At 46.5% G+C, this 13,470-nt stretch overlaps 1 protein-coding gene across 1 annotated transcript; it reads left to right on the top strand.

The window, feature by feature from the left end:
• The first annotated feature begins 4,887 nt into the window (after positions 1-4,887).
• On the top strand, positions 4,888-6,483 carry LOC136965495 (hemagglutinin/amebocyte aggregation factor-like). Its single transcript, XM_067259667.1, has 5 exons — positions 4,888-4,947; positions 5,142-5,220; positions 5,579-5,767; positions 6,001-6,153; positions 6,343-6,483. The coding sequence occupies exons 1-5, from the start codon at positions 4,890-4,892 to the stop codon at positions 6,386-6,388; spliced, it is 525 nt and encodes a 174-aa protein (XP_067115768.1). The 5' UTR covers positions 4,888-4,889; the 3' UTR covers positions 6,389-6,483.
• Positions 6,484-13,470: the final 6,987 nt, after the last annotated feature.

The raw sequence follows: 13,470 nt of genomic DNA on the forward strand, positions 1-13,470 counted from the left end.
GCAAGCCTACAACCATGTGGCAGACCACGCAAAGAAACGACAACAACGGGATAAAGACAGGTATGACCGCACAACAAAACGGATGTCCCTTCTGCCAGGAGAGCGAGTGTTGCTTCGTAACTTTCGTAGGCACGATCAGGACAAACTGGCCCCACGTTGGCAGACCAAACCATTCGTTGTGGTGGCACAGATCCAACCTGGTCAACCGGTGTACCGGATCAAACCAGAAGGACAGCAGGGCCCAGAAAGAACCACCCATCGTAACAACTTGATGCTCTGCACAATTGCCTCAGAACCAGCTGCTATATCTGAGGAAGCAGCAGGGCCAGGTATGGTCGAAGGAAATGGGACAATAAGTAGACCTTTATTCATGCCTTTGTTTTTGCCCCCTAGAGTGGTATCCCCTCATGCAAGAACAGGTGTCCCTGATGCAGTAGTTGGAGAGGAAGTAAGGTTACCCCTAGTCCAGGAGGAAGTGCCAGAGCAAGGACAGGTATTAAGACGGTCACAACGACCAGGCAGAGGACAGAAACCCCACAGGTATGGAGAGTAGATATGGCCTGCTGTCGGGACGACAACAAAAGAAACGTGGGGGAAGTGTCACAGATGTCAGTTGGCCAGCCTATTTTGTCTGTTATTTTAGTTTGGTTTTGACTATTGTTTGCTGTGGTGTTTTCATATTGGTTGCTGTGGTATTTTCATATTGTTTGCTGTGATTGTCTGCATGGTATTGTGTGTGCTGTTTGACAACAAGGACGGGGGGAGGGAACTCCCCAGCTGACAGGGACGCAGCCCATCACTGCTAAATGACCCCCAACTGATTGGTTGGCCAATGAGAGGAACTCCTTCAAAAAGGAGCGGGGACTGAACAGAAGGAGGATGCTACGGGGACACATGCAAGAGCACAGAGAAGCGACGACCGGTATTCCGCTACTCCCATTCAGACTTTGGAGGCACAACCACGGCTCGACTACTGAGCAAAGGGAAGTACCTGAATCTCTCCTGAAAAATTACTTTCACCGTGCGCAACCAGAGTAGCCAATTATTCTTATTATCGTCCAGGCAGGCTCGCTCTACATACTACAAGCGGTGGTCCAAGGGAAGAAAAGAGCGGTACTGCGCGGAGCCGACGGCGGTCCTAGACCGGAGTGGTCATATGCCAAAGCAGCCGTAGGCTACGAGACATTTTATGGTTTTAAAGGACAGAGATATTGTTTTTAGTATTTGGTAGGGATGGGACATATGGCACTGACGCATCGATGCTTGTGTCGCAAAACCAATACGCACAGTTTCGAAAAAGTGGTTTGGAGCTTGTGTCAAATGACGATGCCACGTGATTGATGACGTTCAATGCTTCAGACGTCACGAACTGGTTCAAAGTTGTGGCGCACTTCTAAACCTTAAAAGAGGGAAAGAAACCAGTGCATGTCGTCTTAATAGGAGGCGAACACTACATTGGCAGAAGCGCAAACAGTCATTAGTAGAGTACATAGTTATTATTAGAAGACGATTAGAGAATTATCATTAGCAGACGAGAAGTAGGTTACATTAGCAGAATAGTATAGTTCATCAGCAGAAGAGAAGTAGGTTATATTAGCAGAAGAGCAGAAAGTAGAAGACGATATGGATGCTACCGGAGGAAGAAAGCGATCAAGAGTATGGGAACATTTTGATATGTTATCCCCCAAATGTGGCCAGGACGGAGGACCCTCTGGACTACTGGGTCACACGCAAGGCCCTTTACCCTCAGTTATTTAAAGTGGCCATGCAGTTTCTGTGCACACCAGCATCCTCAGTGCCTTGTGAGAGGATCTTCTCCAAGGCTGGAGAAATTGTGAGCCAGAGGAGAAGCCGCCTGAAACCCAGTACAGTCGAACAAATCCTGTTCCTGAATAAGAACTTATAAATGTTCTCAAATCAGACTGTTGCACAAACACATTCCCCCGAACCCCGTTATGGTACACTGCCTTTTCATATTGCAGAAGCACATCCCCACTGTCCCCACAAGTATTCCCCTGATTCACAATACATATCACAAATGTAAGGAAAGAGACAGCTATATAAGCAGAGTGGTCGTGTAGGCTACTACTCTGTATCAGCGGTCATTTAATACTTCCATACACTTAAGCATTCTACCGCCTTACTGTTTGCTGAACATTACAAAGTGTGGTGTAGACTAGTTGAACATCACAGTAAAACATATTTATTGTATGAAAATTACACAGTTCTCAAATACACATGTATGGTTTTAATGAATGAACACGAATATTAGACCACCACGTAGCCTTACAAAAATGAAGACATTGAATAATTAACAGGCGAAGTACCGTCAGAAACTACTGGTACATCTCATTCAGTTGAGATGGCTGCTATGATTTTAGCTGACCACTAGATGTCACTGTGCTCTCCAATTTCAATGCGCCAATAGTTCGGCTCTTTGGTTCGGCACAATCCGGAAGAAACCACCAAAGCTTCACAAGGCATCGTTTTCCCATCCCTAGTATTTGGACATTTTATCCTTTATTATATCATTAAAAACCATTTTCTGCATCTGTCTCTCGGCTGTGTGACTGTGGCCCAAGGATAACACCTGCTTTTAACCGTGTCACTAGTGTGACAGTAACTCATGGGTGATCCAAAAAACATAGTCGAGAAAGGCAGGGTCCGAGATCGGGAAGGCAGTCCAATACGTCCAGGGAAGGGTATGGGAAGCGGCTCAACGTGGCTGGAACAAAAGAATGTATCGCAGGATATGGAACTGGTCTTTATACATCACAAAACTCTTCGGCAAAGAAAGAGGGAAAACAGAGGGTAGCCTATTTATAAGGGGTGTAATCAGCGCACAACAGGGAACAGGTGGTGAGAAGGAAAAAGCTGCTGACAGAAGAGGCACTTCAGCTGAGCGCTGCCATGAAACACAGTGACCACTAGGTCACCCCTCAAACCCTGGAAAATTATGATAGCAGAATCAAAACTTTATAGGCCCTTTTTCGCATGGACGGATGGCCATCATAATTGGCCTTATTAACAATTTAATTAAATAGCCTATGTGTCTTTAACAGCCATGTCAATGTATGATGTATGCTTTTCGGTTGAATGCATTCAGCAACTGACTAGGTATCTCTTTCCCTAGGAAGAGGGCTTAAGGAAAAACATTCCTTTGATCATTCCACATGATAGAAGGTGAGAAAGATTACAAGGAAGAGATGAGGGAGATGGATGTGAGAACACATTCAGCTTGAAAGGAAGAAAAGGTTATAGAGTCTACAGTGTAACTAATTAGTAATTTATTGTGATAATATCTCCCCTTAAGAGTCATTGCAGAGTACACACATACTTGTCAATGATTACTATGAGGCATTGTTGTATTGTTGTACAGATGTAATGTGAATCCAATGTACAGAAAGTAGTTTATTGATTATAAATAGATTTTCTGACAAACATTTTCAAAGATATTGTCAGTCTTGTGTAATTGTGGAACTACTGTAACAGCCAACCAATAACAAAGTAAACAGAACAAACTCTCTAGGGCACTTGCTGGCCTGTTTATGATTGATAAGGGATCAATAAGAAACTTGTGAGCTCTACCCCTGCCTGAATTAGGAGATGGAACACTGCGACATTGAACAGAACTGACCGATAACGTAACCAAATACTGGAGGGGGGAACAGACATGCCATAACAGGATGTTTCTCTGTCTACTCAGGATTGGGAGGGGGCGATATCTTGACTGTATAAAATGATCTCCTGTCTTTTGCTCCGTGCCTTTTATGCCAGCACTCTGTCGTGCACTCTCTGCCAGGGCTGTCATGTGGATTCTCCATTCATTTGTAAACCATGTACATTAAGATGGATTAAACCAGTTTGTACTTTGATTCAGAAAATGACTACCCGTGCCTCCTTGAAACCTTCAGAATTTAGCCCCCACATGAACAAAAATATAAACGCAACATGTAAAGTGTTGGTCTCGTGTTTCATGAGCTGATATAACAGATCCCAGAAAATGTCAATATGCATAAAAAGCTTATTTCTCTGAAACAGTGTTTACATCCATGTTAGTGAGCATTTCTCCTTTGCCAAGATAATCCATCCACTTTACAGGTGTGGCACTATAAAGGCCACTCTAAAATGAGCAGTTTTGTCATATAACACAATGCCACAGATGTCTCAAGCTTTGAGGGAGAGTGCAATTTTTCTTTTATTTAACTAGGCAAGTCAGTTAAGAACAAATTTGTATTTTCAATGACGGGCCTAGAAACAATGGGTTAACTGCCTTTATCAGGGGCAGAGCGACAGATTTTGTCAGCTCGGGGATTCAATCTGGCAACCTTTCAGTTACTAGTCCAAAGCGCCACCCCGCCACCCCTTGAAATGCTGACTGCAGGAATGTCCACCAGAGCTGTTGCCAGAGAATTGAATGTTGATGTCTCTACCATAAGCTGCCTCCAATGTCGTTTTAGAGAATTTAGCAGTATGTCCAACCGGCCTCACAACCGCAGACCACATGTAAGCACTCCAGCCCAGGATCTCCACATCCGGATCCTTCACCTGCCAGATAGCCTGACACCAGCCACCCGGACAGCTGATGAAACTGAGTATTTCTGTCTGTAATAAAGCCCTTTTGTGGAGAAAAACTCATTCTGATTGTGGAAGGCCTACGCCCTTCCAAGCTAACCCATTTTACTGTAACTCAGTAAAATCGTTGAAATTGTTGCATGTTTGTTCAGTTCAGTATAATATGAATTACACCTGCAATGCACCTGCTCAAACACTGAGATTTCACACGTACGTGGCCTAAGGTCCAGCAAGGACACAGATCGCGTCTGTCTATAAATGGAGCACCAACCTCGCTAATTGAGTTTGTTCTCCTCAAAACCCTCTGAAAAGCCATGAACAGAGCCAACGTCTTTATTCTGCTTCTTGCTGGTGTGTTGGTCAACGGAAAAGGTATGCTTTATGTCACGTGTGAGGTCGAGGATTAAAGCCTGAGCATATGTGTAGCAGAGTAACTCAAAATGTGGACTTAATATGTCAATCAAAAAGCAATGTGTGTGGTCAGAAATCTTTTTTTTTTTAAAGGAGGTGCTGATTACTACAGTGATCAATTAAGTTTTTCTTGTGCCATTGTTTGTGTGTTGCAGACCTCCGCTGGCAGAACAACTATGACGAGCCGTTATTCTTTAATTGCCCTTCAGGACAATCCATCTCTCACATTGAGAGGTGATTCCTTACATTCCGTACAACCAATATTCTGCAAAACCTGAATTCTGACTCACAAGCACAGATTTCCAAATCAAAGTGTGCTTTTTACTGCTGCAGTGCTAAGTTAACCCTAACCCTTTCTCAAACCCTAGCAAGCTGTTGCATATTACAGAGTTGCTGTTGATTCAGATTTACAATTTTCCATTTTGAGAAATTAAACTGTAGTTTAGCTCTGTATTTTGGATTTAGGTTATTGCAATTGCATTCTGGACAAAATTGGTTGGGCAACAATAAGACCTTCAACCTGCATAAATGTTTGTTTTCGTATAAATTCAACTATTAATTTGTGCATTGTAATGTATTTATCCAATTTTAGTGAGCATCACAACAAACATGAAGATCGTGTGTGGGACTTTAGGTGCAAAGCCACGTTTGACTCAGCAACTAACTGCTTTACATCTTCCTACGTAAATGGCTTTGACAAACCTTTGAGCTACCAATGCCCAACCTCTCAGGTCATCACAGGGATGCACAGCTATCATGAGAACAAGCATGAGGACAGAAGGTGAGATGTAAATGAGTCACTAATCACATGAAATAAATACTAATCTTCAAGAAATGACTGTCCAATCAAACAAAATAACTAGTGCTTTACAATGATGGTGACATTTAGAGACATTTGGGGATTAAATGGTGCAAAATCTTCCGTTTTTGTTGAACAACCCTACTATAATGTGAATTGCAAGGTCAATACAAAAAATATATCAGAATTCAAACCTAATTTCCACCATTTTACAGATGGAAGTTCACCTGCTGTGGAGCCAGCAACTTCTGTATTGATACCTGCCAGTGGACAAACTACGTAAACTCGTTTGATGAGGCCTTCGCATTTGATGTCCCATCAAATACCTACCTGATTGGAGTTGAAAGCTACCATGAAAACAAGCATGAGTGAGTATGATTATTCATTGATACTGTATGCTAATGTCACAGATTCCAAGTATTTTCTCTCTCTCTCTGTGTGTGTGTGTGTGTGTGTGTATCTACATCTTGCTTTTGGATTAAACAAGCTTCAGCAAAAGATGAATTGACTACAAAACTAACAGGAACAAAATGTCTGTTTGTCTTGTGTACTTTCAGAGATCGTCGCTGGAAATACCAATACTGTACCAGAAGGTCATGCTGAATCTATAACTGATTCTTCCAACAATCAGATTATTTTATCCATTGTTGTCTCTAGATAACCTTGAAAGAAATTCATGATTAAAGATACTTGCATTACATTATTGTGTTTCATTTCACTGCACTAACGTTTAAATGATTGATTGTGCTTGGTTTCTGGTAAGACATAAACTCTATACAGTACTGTAATGGACTGCAAATGGTTATCTCAGACAATAATTACTAAAACATCTATTGTTTGCTTCCCTTCTGTTGTAAATTTAAAGAGTTTAATTTGACCTTTTTATTATTTTCATGCACTTAATCACAAAAGATTTTTAGACAGTTGTTCATTCCTGTTTCTGAACTCTGAATTCAGCCTGTCAGGGTTGTGACCCTTTGTTGGCCACCAGAGGCCAACAAAGGGTCAAAGAGTGTTTTTGGGTGTGCTTTGCCTTCGGCAAGGGCACAATCTTTGTTCTCTCACATATATATTTATTTATTTATAATTTATTTTCGCCCCCCTAAGGATCAGTCAATAACGTCACTAACGTCACGAAAACACTCGTGACTACCTGTAGCAGAACATTCGTTTCACATCTGTTAACTTGGGGGATAGCTAGGCTAACTATAGCTTTACTGCAAGGCAGCTTCAGAAACGCCACAAGCAAAGAGGCCAGTGTGATAACTATTTACTAATTTTACTTTCTGATATGACACACAATTGTGACGTGTAATGTACAATATAAGCTGATTTTATTAAGGAAGTACATCTACTTTCGGAAACAGTAGTCTACTATTTCACTGAAGTATTGGCATCATGACATTAGCCTCTGTTGCCCGGGCAACACATACTACAGTGGTCTATGATGCATCTGTTTTCAATCGTTAAAATAAACATTCCTCATAAATACATTTTCGTTGTAGGATTTATTATGACATTACATTACAAGTAAACGATTTGTGGGTGAAATTATCATTACCTGTGGTTTCAAACCAGTGTTGCTCACTTAAACGCTGTAGCCTACGCGAGACACTACAAAAACATCTACACAGCTGTAGGAAGTCAAACGGCGACAGAACATGTTCGGCACTCCCCTTACTTAAATCAAAAATCTATCTAACTACTAACCTTAACTTCATTGCCACAGCCTAAACTTTGTCAACCTGTTCATGAAAATAATTAATTTCAGCCTAAACCGTACAACGGAACGTTAAATCCAATTCAACCAACGCAATCGCTACCAAGACGAACACAGCAGTAGTCTAGTACTGTACCGTAGTAGTACAATTTACCGGGGCAGCTTCTCCACACAGGGCTATATCGCACTTGGCGTTGTTACTGACAATGATCGCTACCAGTGAGCTTTTTATGAAAGCGATTTTCCACTAAATAAATGTCAAGCTTATTTACGTTTTTGGGGGCATATTTTCAGTTAGCAGATGGTACTGTTTCGTTTGAACCGCGATTCCATCTTCTACTGCTGGGTAACGTCGTACAATAATCTTCAAAGGGGGTTCTTTATTAATGAATGAATGCAATATGAGTAGGCTAAATTCCTTAAAATATCACGAGAAGGGAAAAACTTAAAAGGACGTTTAAGTCATAGAGATTAGGTCAATTTTTACACCGGTCTGCCAAATTTATTTGTTTTGATTCAACGATGAGGCTGCCTCTTGCAGGTGAAATGAGAAGACATCTATTTCATTCTACACTTCACTCGTATTTTCAGTTGTAAATGAGCAGCAAAAAAATGTCATTCAAAAACGGACCCCTGTGCAACCGACGCAAGCAAGCACATCCTACAATTTCCCCAGAAATTGTACCCTCTCTAGTTACAAAAGAAGGCTCTTTTTAAATTGGGGAACAATAACAACTATTCTGAAAAAACTCAAGTAGCATTCTCAAAATAAATAGTTTGGTCATGTGTATGTAAAAGTTTTACATACACGTCTGCTATTGTTTAAGGTAACTTTTACACTGATGTAAAGTGGTTGTGTACAATTACTCTAACAAATGCTAATCAGCCTCTCTGTGTGGCTGCAGTCCTGACATGGTGATGTCACAACCTTTTACACAAACAGCTTAACGATTACAAAGGAGATATAAACGAAATTCCAGTATTTTTTATTGGAATATACAAAAAAATTGAAGAAGAGGGAAGTAGCTACAGTTGTTGTCGTAGTGACAGGTTCTCTTTCTCTGCCAGCCAGTTGAGTAAGCAGGTGGCGCCCTCTACTGGTGAATATCCTTCACGCAGCCGAAGCACAAAGCCCTAGAGAGAACTGCAGAGATCCCCCTGAAGAAGGCTTTTATGGACTTCTTCTTCTTCTCCTGTCCTCTGGCAATGGAGGACTCGCCAAGGTCTGGACCTGGACAGGAAACACCATCACACAACAGGGTATGACATCACACGGAACTTCAGCACTGTGACCTCTCACTTATAAATAGTTTGTGTGTGTGCGTATCTGTATGCAGTGTGTGTTTGTGAGTGTGTGTGTGCAAGTATGTGTGTGTGAAATGGTGGGAGAGCCAACTAAAGTGGGAAAGCCTAAATGAGCAAATGTGCAGTCAGGATCTTACGTTCAGCGCTAAGGGGAGACACTTTGTTTGTCTTCAATATTCTGCTTGTCTTTTTTCCCTTGGCAGCCACATCCTTATGGAAAGTCTTCTCTTTCTTCTGGGTTTGGAAGTGAGAGCAAAGACACACAGATTCATTGAGATTGTCACATGTCGTCCCTTCTTATCGCTGACTCAGTACAGGTCAGTTCTACCTAGTGCCAGTGTGTGGTGTTGTTTTCAGCTTACCAGTGTGAACCATCTCTGGAGGATGGGGGTGTCAGTCTTTCCGAGTGGCCCCAAATGATGTCCCTCTGGGCTAGGGCCCCGAGGAATGGAGCCCCTGGAGGTGGAGGAGCTGGTGGAGGGTTGGGAGGACGAAGAAGAGGAGAAAACAGAGGTGGAAGAAGAGGAGGAGTAGCAGGACCGGGAAGTGGAGGAGGACAAGAGGCAGGAGGTGAGTCTGCTGGCCTTTTCCAAGCCAGCAGACTCAGCAGTCTCAAGTCTTTCATCCAAGCTTGTGTTGCTTATGAAGGGGCTGGAACTTCCACCAGCCTTTTCTAAGCCAGCAGAGTCCATCTCAAGTCCTTCATCCAAGCTTGTGTTGCTTAAGAAGGGGCTGGAATTTCCACTGGCCTTTTCTAAGCCAGCAGTGTCCATCTCAAGTCCTTCATCCAAGCTTGTGTTGCTTATGAAGGGGCTGGAACTTCCACTGGCCTTTTCTAAGCCAGCAGAGTCCATCTCAAGTCCTTCATCCAAGCTCGTGTTTGTGATGAAGGTGGTGGAATTTCTACCGGCCTTTTCCAAGCCAGCAGAGTCCTCTGCGCTCTCCTTCTCCTCACAACCTGTTTCCAAATCATGACTCTCACCCGACACGGCAGAAGGCCGCCAAACCTGGGCGTGACGGCAGATTACCGTGGCGACGTTCTCGGCCATGCAGACGATGCCTGCCCCTCCCTGGAGCGCGGAGTGGACCTGGGCCCTGTTTCTATCGGAACAGAGCATCAGCTCAGCGTAGGTCGCCTCAAACATGGCGTCCAGGGCATCGGCGCCACCGAAGAACGGGTTCTGGGGTTCATGCTCCAGGACGAGGCCAATCCTAGCCTGGTTCCAGAGAAACCGTCTCACGTCTTGGAGGAGGTCAGCCTCTATCTCCGAGTTGGTGGGGGTGAAGCAGGAACGAAGGGCCCCCTGGAGGGCCAGGCGTCCCACCAACCTGTGCAGCAGGTCATGCAGGGTCTGGTGGTGCAGGGCGCTGGGCCGGGGGGGTATCAGGACCTTCTCCTGGATCAGAACTTCCCCAGGCTGTAGGGAGGGTGTCTCAGAGTGGCTCGGAGGTAGGGAGGGATGATCCTGGACCTCCTCAGGGAGGCCTGGAGCTCCATCATCTTCATCGTCCTCTTCTTCCTTGATCAATGCACCCTTGGCAATTGTCTGGCAATCTGACCCTTCTTCCTCTTCGTGGAAATCATCAGTGTAGTCAGCATTTTCGTTGTCATCCATCTCAGGCTGGCCTACTTCCTGGTTGATGAGACCTGACTCTGGGTCAAGACTTCCTGTTGTCACTTCCTGGTTTATGTCTTCAGAGGAGGAGCTGGCTAGGTTACCGACCTTGGCCATGGCCTCAGCATCAAGGCCTGGCACAAGAAAACACACTTTTAACTACACTATTACAGCTATTAACTCTACTTTTCTCATTACATATTTTGGCTGTTAACTACAATATTATTATTATAGTTATTTACTTGACCTACACTGTCATTCAGCAGAACTCAATACTTACAAATCTGTCTTACAATAGCATGTCTTAAAATAGTATAGTTACCAGTTTTTTTATCTAAAAGGTAAAAAAATGTATCTACCTTTGCTAAAAACGAACATGTTTTCTTGTGGGTCGTTGCAGGTCTTGTAGAGGTCACTTCCCGCCTGGGTAGTCAACACCTCACAAATGGCCTCCAGCGCCCACCTCTGGTCCTGGCTGCAGGAGGGCTTTAACCTGCTCTGCGATCTCCTACTACCCACAACCACATGCCTGGGGCCCGGCGTCATCCCACGGGACCAGTCCAGGGAGGGACAGTCACTGCTGTCACTGCTGCTGTCACTGCTGCTGTCACTGCTGCTGTCACTGCTGCTGTCACTGCTGCTGTCACTGCTGTCCGAGGACGCATCGCTGCAGGAGTCAGCCCGGTGGTCGTCCGTGAGGTCTTCTTTGCCCAGCAGGTTCCCCATCAGGCTCTTGAAAGCCATCTGGAAGAAGTTGTACAGCAGAGGGGTAAAAAGCTCCTGGTCCAGGCGCTCCTTGTCCTCCAGGTTCTGGAAGTTGGGCTCGGAGCGGCAATGGGGTGTCGAGGGGAGTCGTCCCATCCGGGTGTCCAGGAGAAGCTGATAAATGCGTCCAATCAACTGCTCTGAGAAGTGGTGGATCCTCACCTGGAACATCCTGGTGCACATGGTGTGGGATGCCAGCAGGCGGCCCAGGTCGTACTCCGCCTGGTCGAACGATTTGACGTCGCATTTGTCAGCCTGATTGTCGGGGGAGGATCTGGAGGCCGAGTGGGCCATCCGCACGATGGCGTCCAGCATGTTTTCAGCGGTGAGGCTGAGGTCTTGGCAGCTGGCAGCACTGCTAGCCTCGCTCCAGGCGCTAGTGCTCCTGGAGGAGGGAGGGGCGGTCTCCTCCTTCTTCTGAGGATCCTCCTCCTCCTGCTCTTCCTTGCTAGCAGAGCTGCACTCCACTGGTCGCTCCTGCTGCGTGTCAAGAGGGAGGCATTCCTGATTCCTGCTGCTCCTCCCACTGCTGATGCTGGCCCCCGGGCTCCTCCTCAGGGCATCCAGCTCCATGGCAACGTCTCCTAGCAGGCTCTGGCTAACACACTTCACCACCATGGTGAAGGTCTTACTTCCAGGCTGCAGGAAGTCTGCCACCTCCACTTGCCCAGTCAGCTGCTGGGCTGCGTGAAAGTTCTTCAGGACGTTGTGGATTACGTTGCAGGCTGTGGCCACGCTCTGGAGCAGGGAGGCCTCGTAGGCCTCTTGGGGCTGGTCCAGGGAAGAGCCTCCTTCTGTGGGCTCCATCTCCTGGAGGAAGCCCCCCACCATCCTCACCAGGTCCAGCTTCTCCTCCGTGGGGACCACGCCCGGGCTCTTGAACAGGGCGTGGCAGGCCAGGATTCCAGAGAGGCTCTCCTTCAGGGAGCAGAGGGTCGGTGACGTCACGCGGCTGGGCGGAGCCATCGTCTTCTCCATCTCTTCCGCCTCCGCCACGCTACCAATGAGGAAGGAGGCCATCTCCATCCTCTCCCTCGTGTCGGCAGACAACGGGGGCCGCGGGGACACCAGCTCGCTGATGGCGTCGGTGTGGCTGCTGGCGAGGACCTGAATCTTCTCCTTGGCGTCCTGCCAGACATTGCATATCAGGTCCTCGGAGATGCTGGTCACACGGCAGTCCGACAGCAAGCAGCAGGGGCGGTGGAGTGCAAACTTCTCCAGCACCTCTCCCATGACAGACTCGTAGAGCTCATCCGCACAGACTGACAGCTTGTCCTCTGCATCGTGCTCTTGTTTATCCCTCACCGCCTGCACCTTCAGCAGGATCTCTGCCACAGTGAGGGATGCCGTGGCGAGGACGTCCTCCTCGGACATCGGAGGCCTGCCACCCAGCATCCTGCTCTGGGACCTGGATCCCTGCCCTCCTAGCAGCAGATGGTGCAACCTCTCTGAGATTATTCTCAGAACGCCCTGGGGGACGTAGGGCTGGGCGGAGTCCGGAGAAGAGGCCTGGTCCTGGGGAGAATCAGCAGGGTTGAAACATACCATCCCAGTCAGAGAGCCAGTGACAGGCCTGGCTGTGGACAGCAGCCCTGCGGAAGAGGACCTGTCACTCTGGGAGTCACAGCTGCTGTAGGAGATGGTGGCGGACAGCGGGCGGCCATCTTGGTCTTTGCGGATGTGGAGGACCTGGTAAAGGGCCATGGCGGGCAGGACCACCTCGTTGGTCACCTTGAGAACCCACTCCATGACCTCCTCCGAGCGCTCCTGCAGCTCAGCTACGCTCTTGTTCTGAGAGGGAGGGAGGGAGAGGGAAAGGGGGAGGGGGAGGGGGAGGGGGAGAGGGAGGGGGAGAGGGAGAGGGAGAGATGTGTTATGGCAATACATATACATGTGGTGATTGTCAGACTGAGTAAAAGGAAATTAACGTAAACATTTTATTTACCTTTCTCAACAGGACCCTGTTGATGATTTTCCAATGACTGTAACAAGAACAAGAACTGACGTTTGACATCACTTCACAGTACAATGACAACTGACGACGCATCGTAACATTATGCTGAACAGGACACTAGTCTAAAGGGGACGTTTGGAAGAGCACTCACGGGTGTGACATCATGGCCTCCAACACAGAACGCTCGTCCTCGGTCTCCTCCGATGACAGAAGACTGGGCGTGGTCTCCCAGGTCATGGGGTCATTCAAGGTTGGAGGTGGAGAAGAACCTGGAGACTGCGCCTCAGGTCGGCATGGAGACGGAGGTGGAGACGGAGGTGGAGAT

The sequence above is a fragment of the Osmerus mordax genome, chromosome 21 (genome assembly GCF_038355195.1).
Source record: "Osmerus mordax isolate fOsmMor3 chromosome 21, fOsmMor3.pri, whole genome shotgun sequence".
NCBI lineage: Eukaryota > Metazoa > Chordata > Actinopteri > Osmeriformes > Osmeridae > Osmerus > Osmerus mordax.

Coding starts and splice junctions, on each gene's coding strand:
- LOC136965495 (XM_067259667.1), top strand. CDS start 4,890: ATGAACAGAGCCAACGTCTTTATTCTGCTTCTTGCTGGTGTGTTGGTC. Junction 5,221..5,578: donor TCCATCTCTCACATTGAGAG/GTGATTCCTTAC, acceptor ATCCAATTTTAG/TGAGCATCACAACAAACATG. Junction 5,768..6,000: donor AACAAGCATGAGGACAGAAG/GTGAGATGTAAA, acceptor ACCATTTTACAG/ATGGAAGTTCACCTGCTGTG.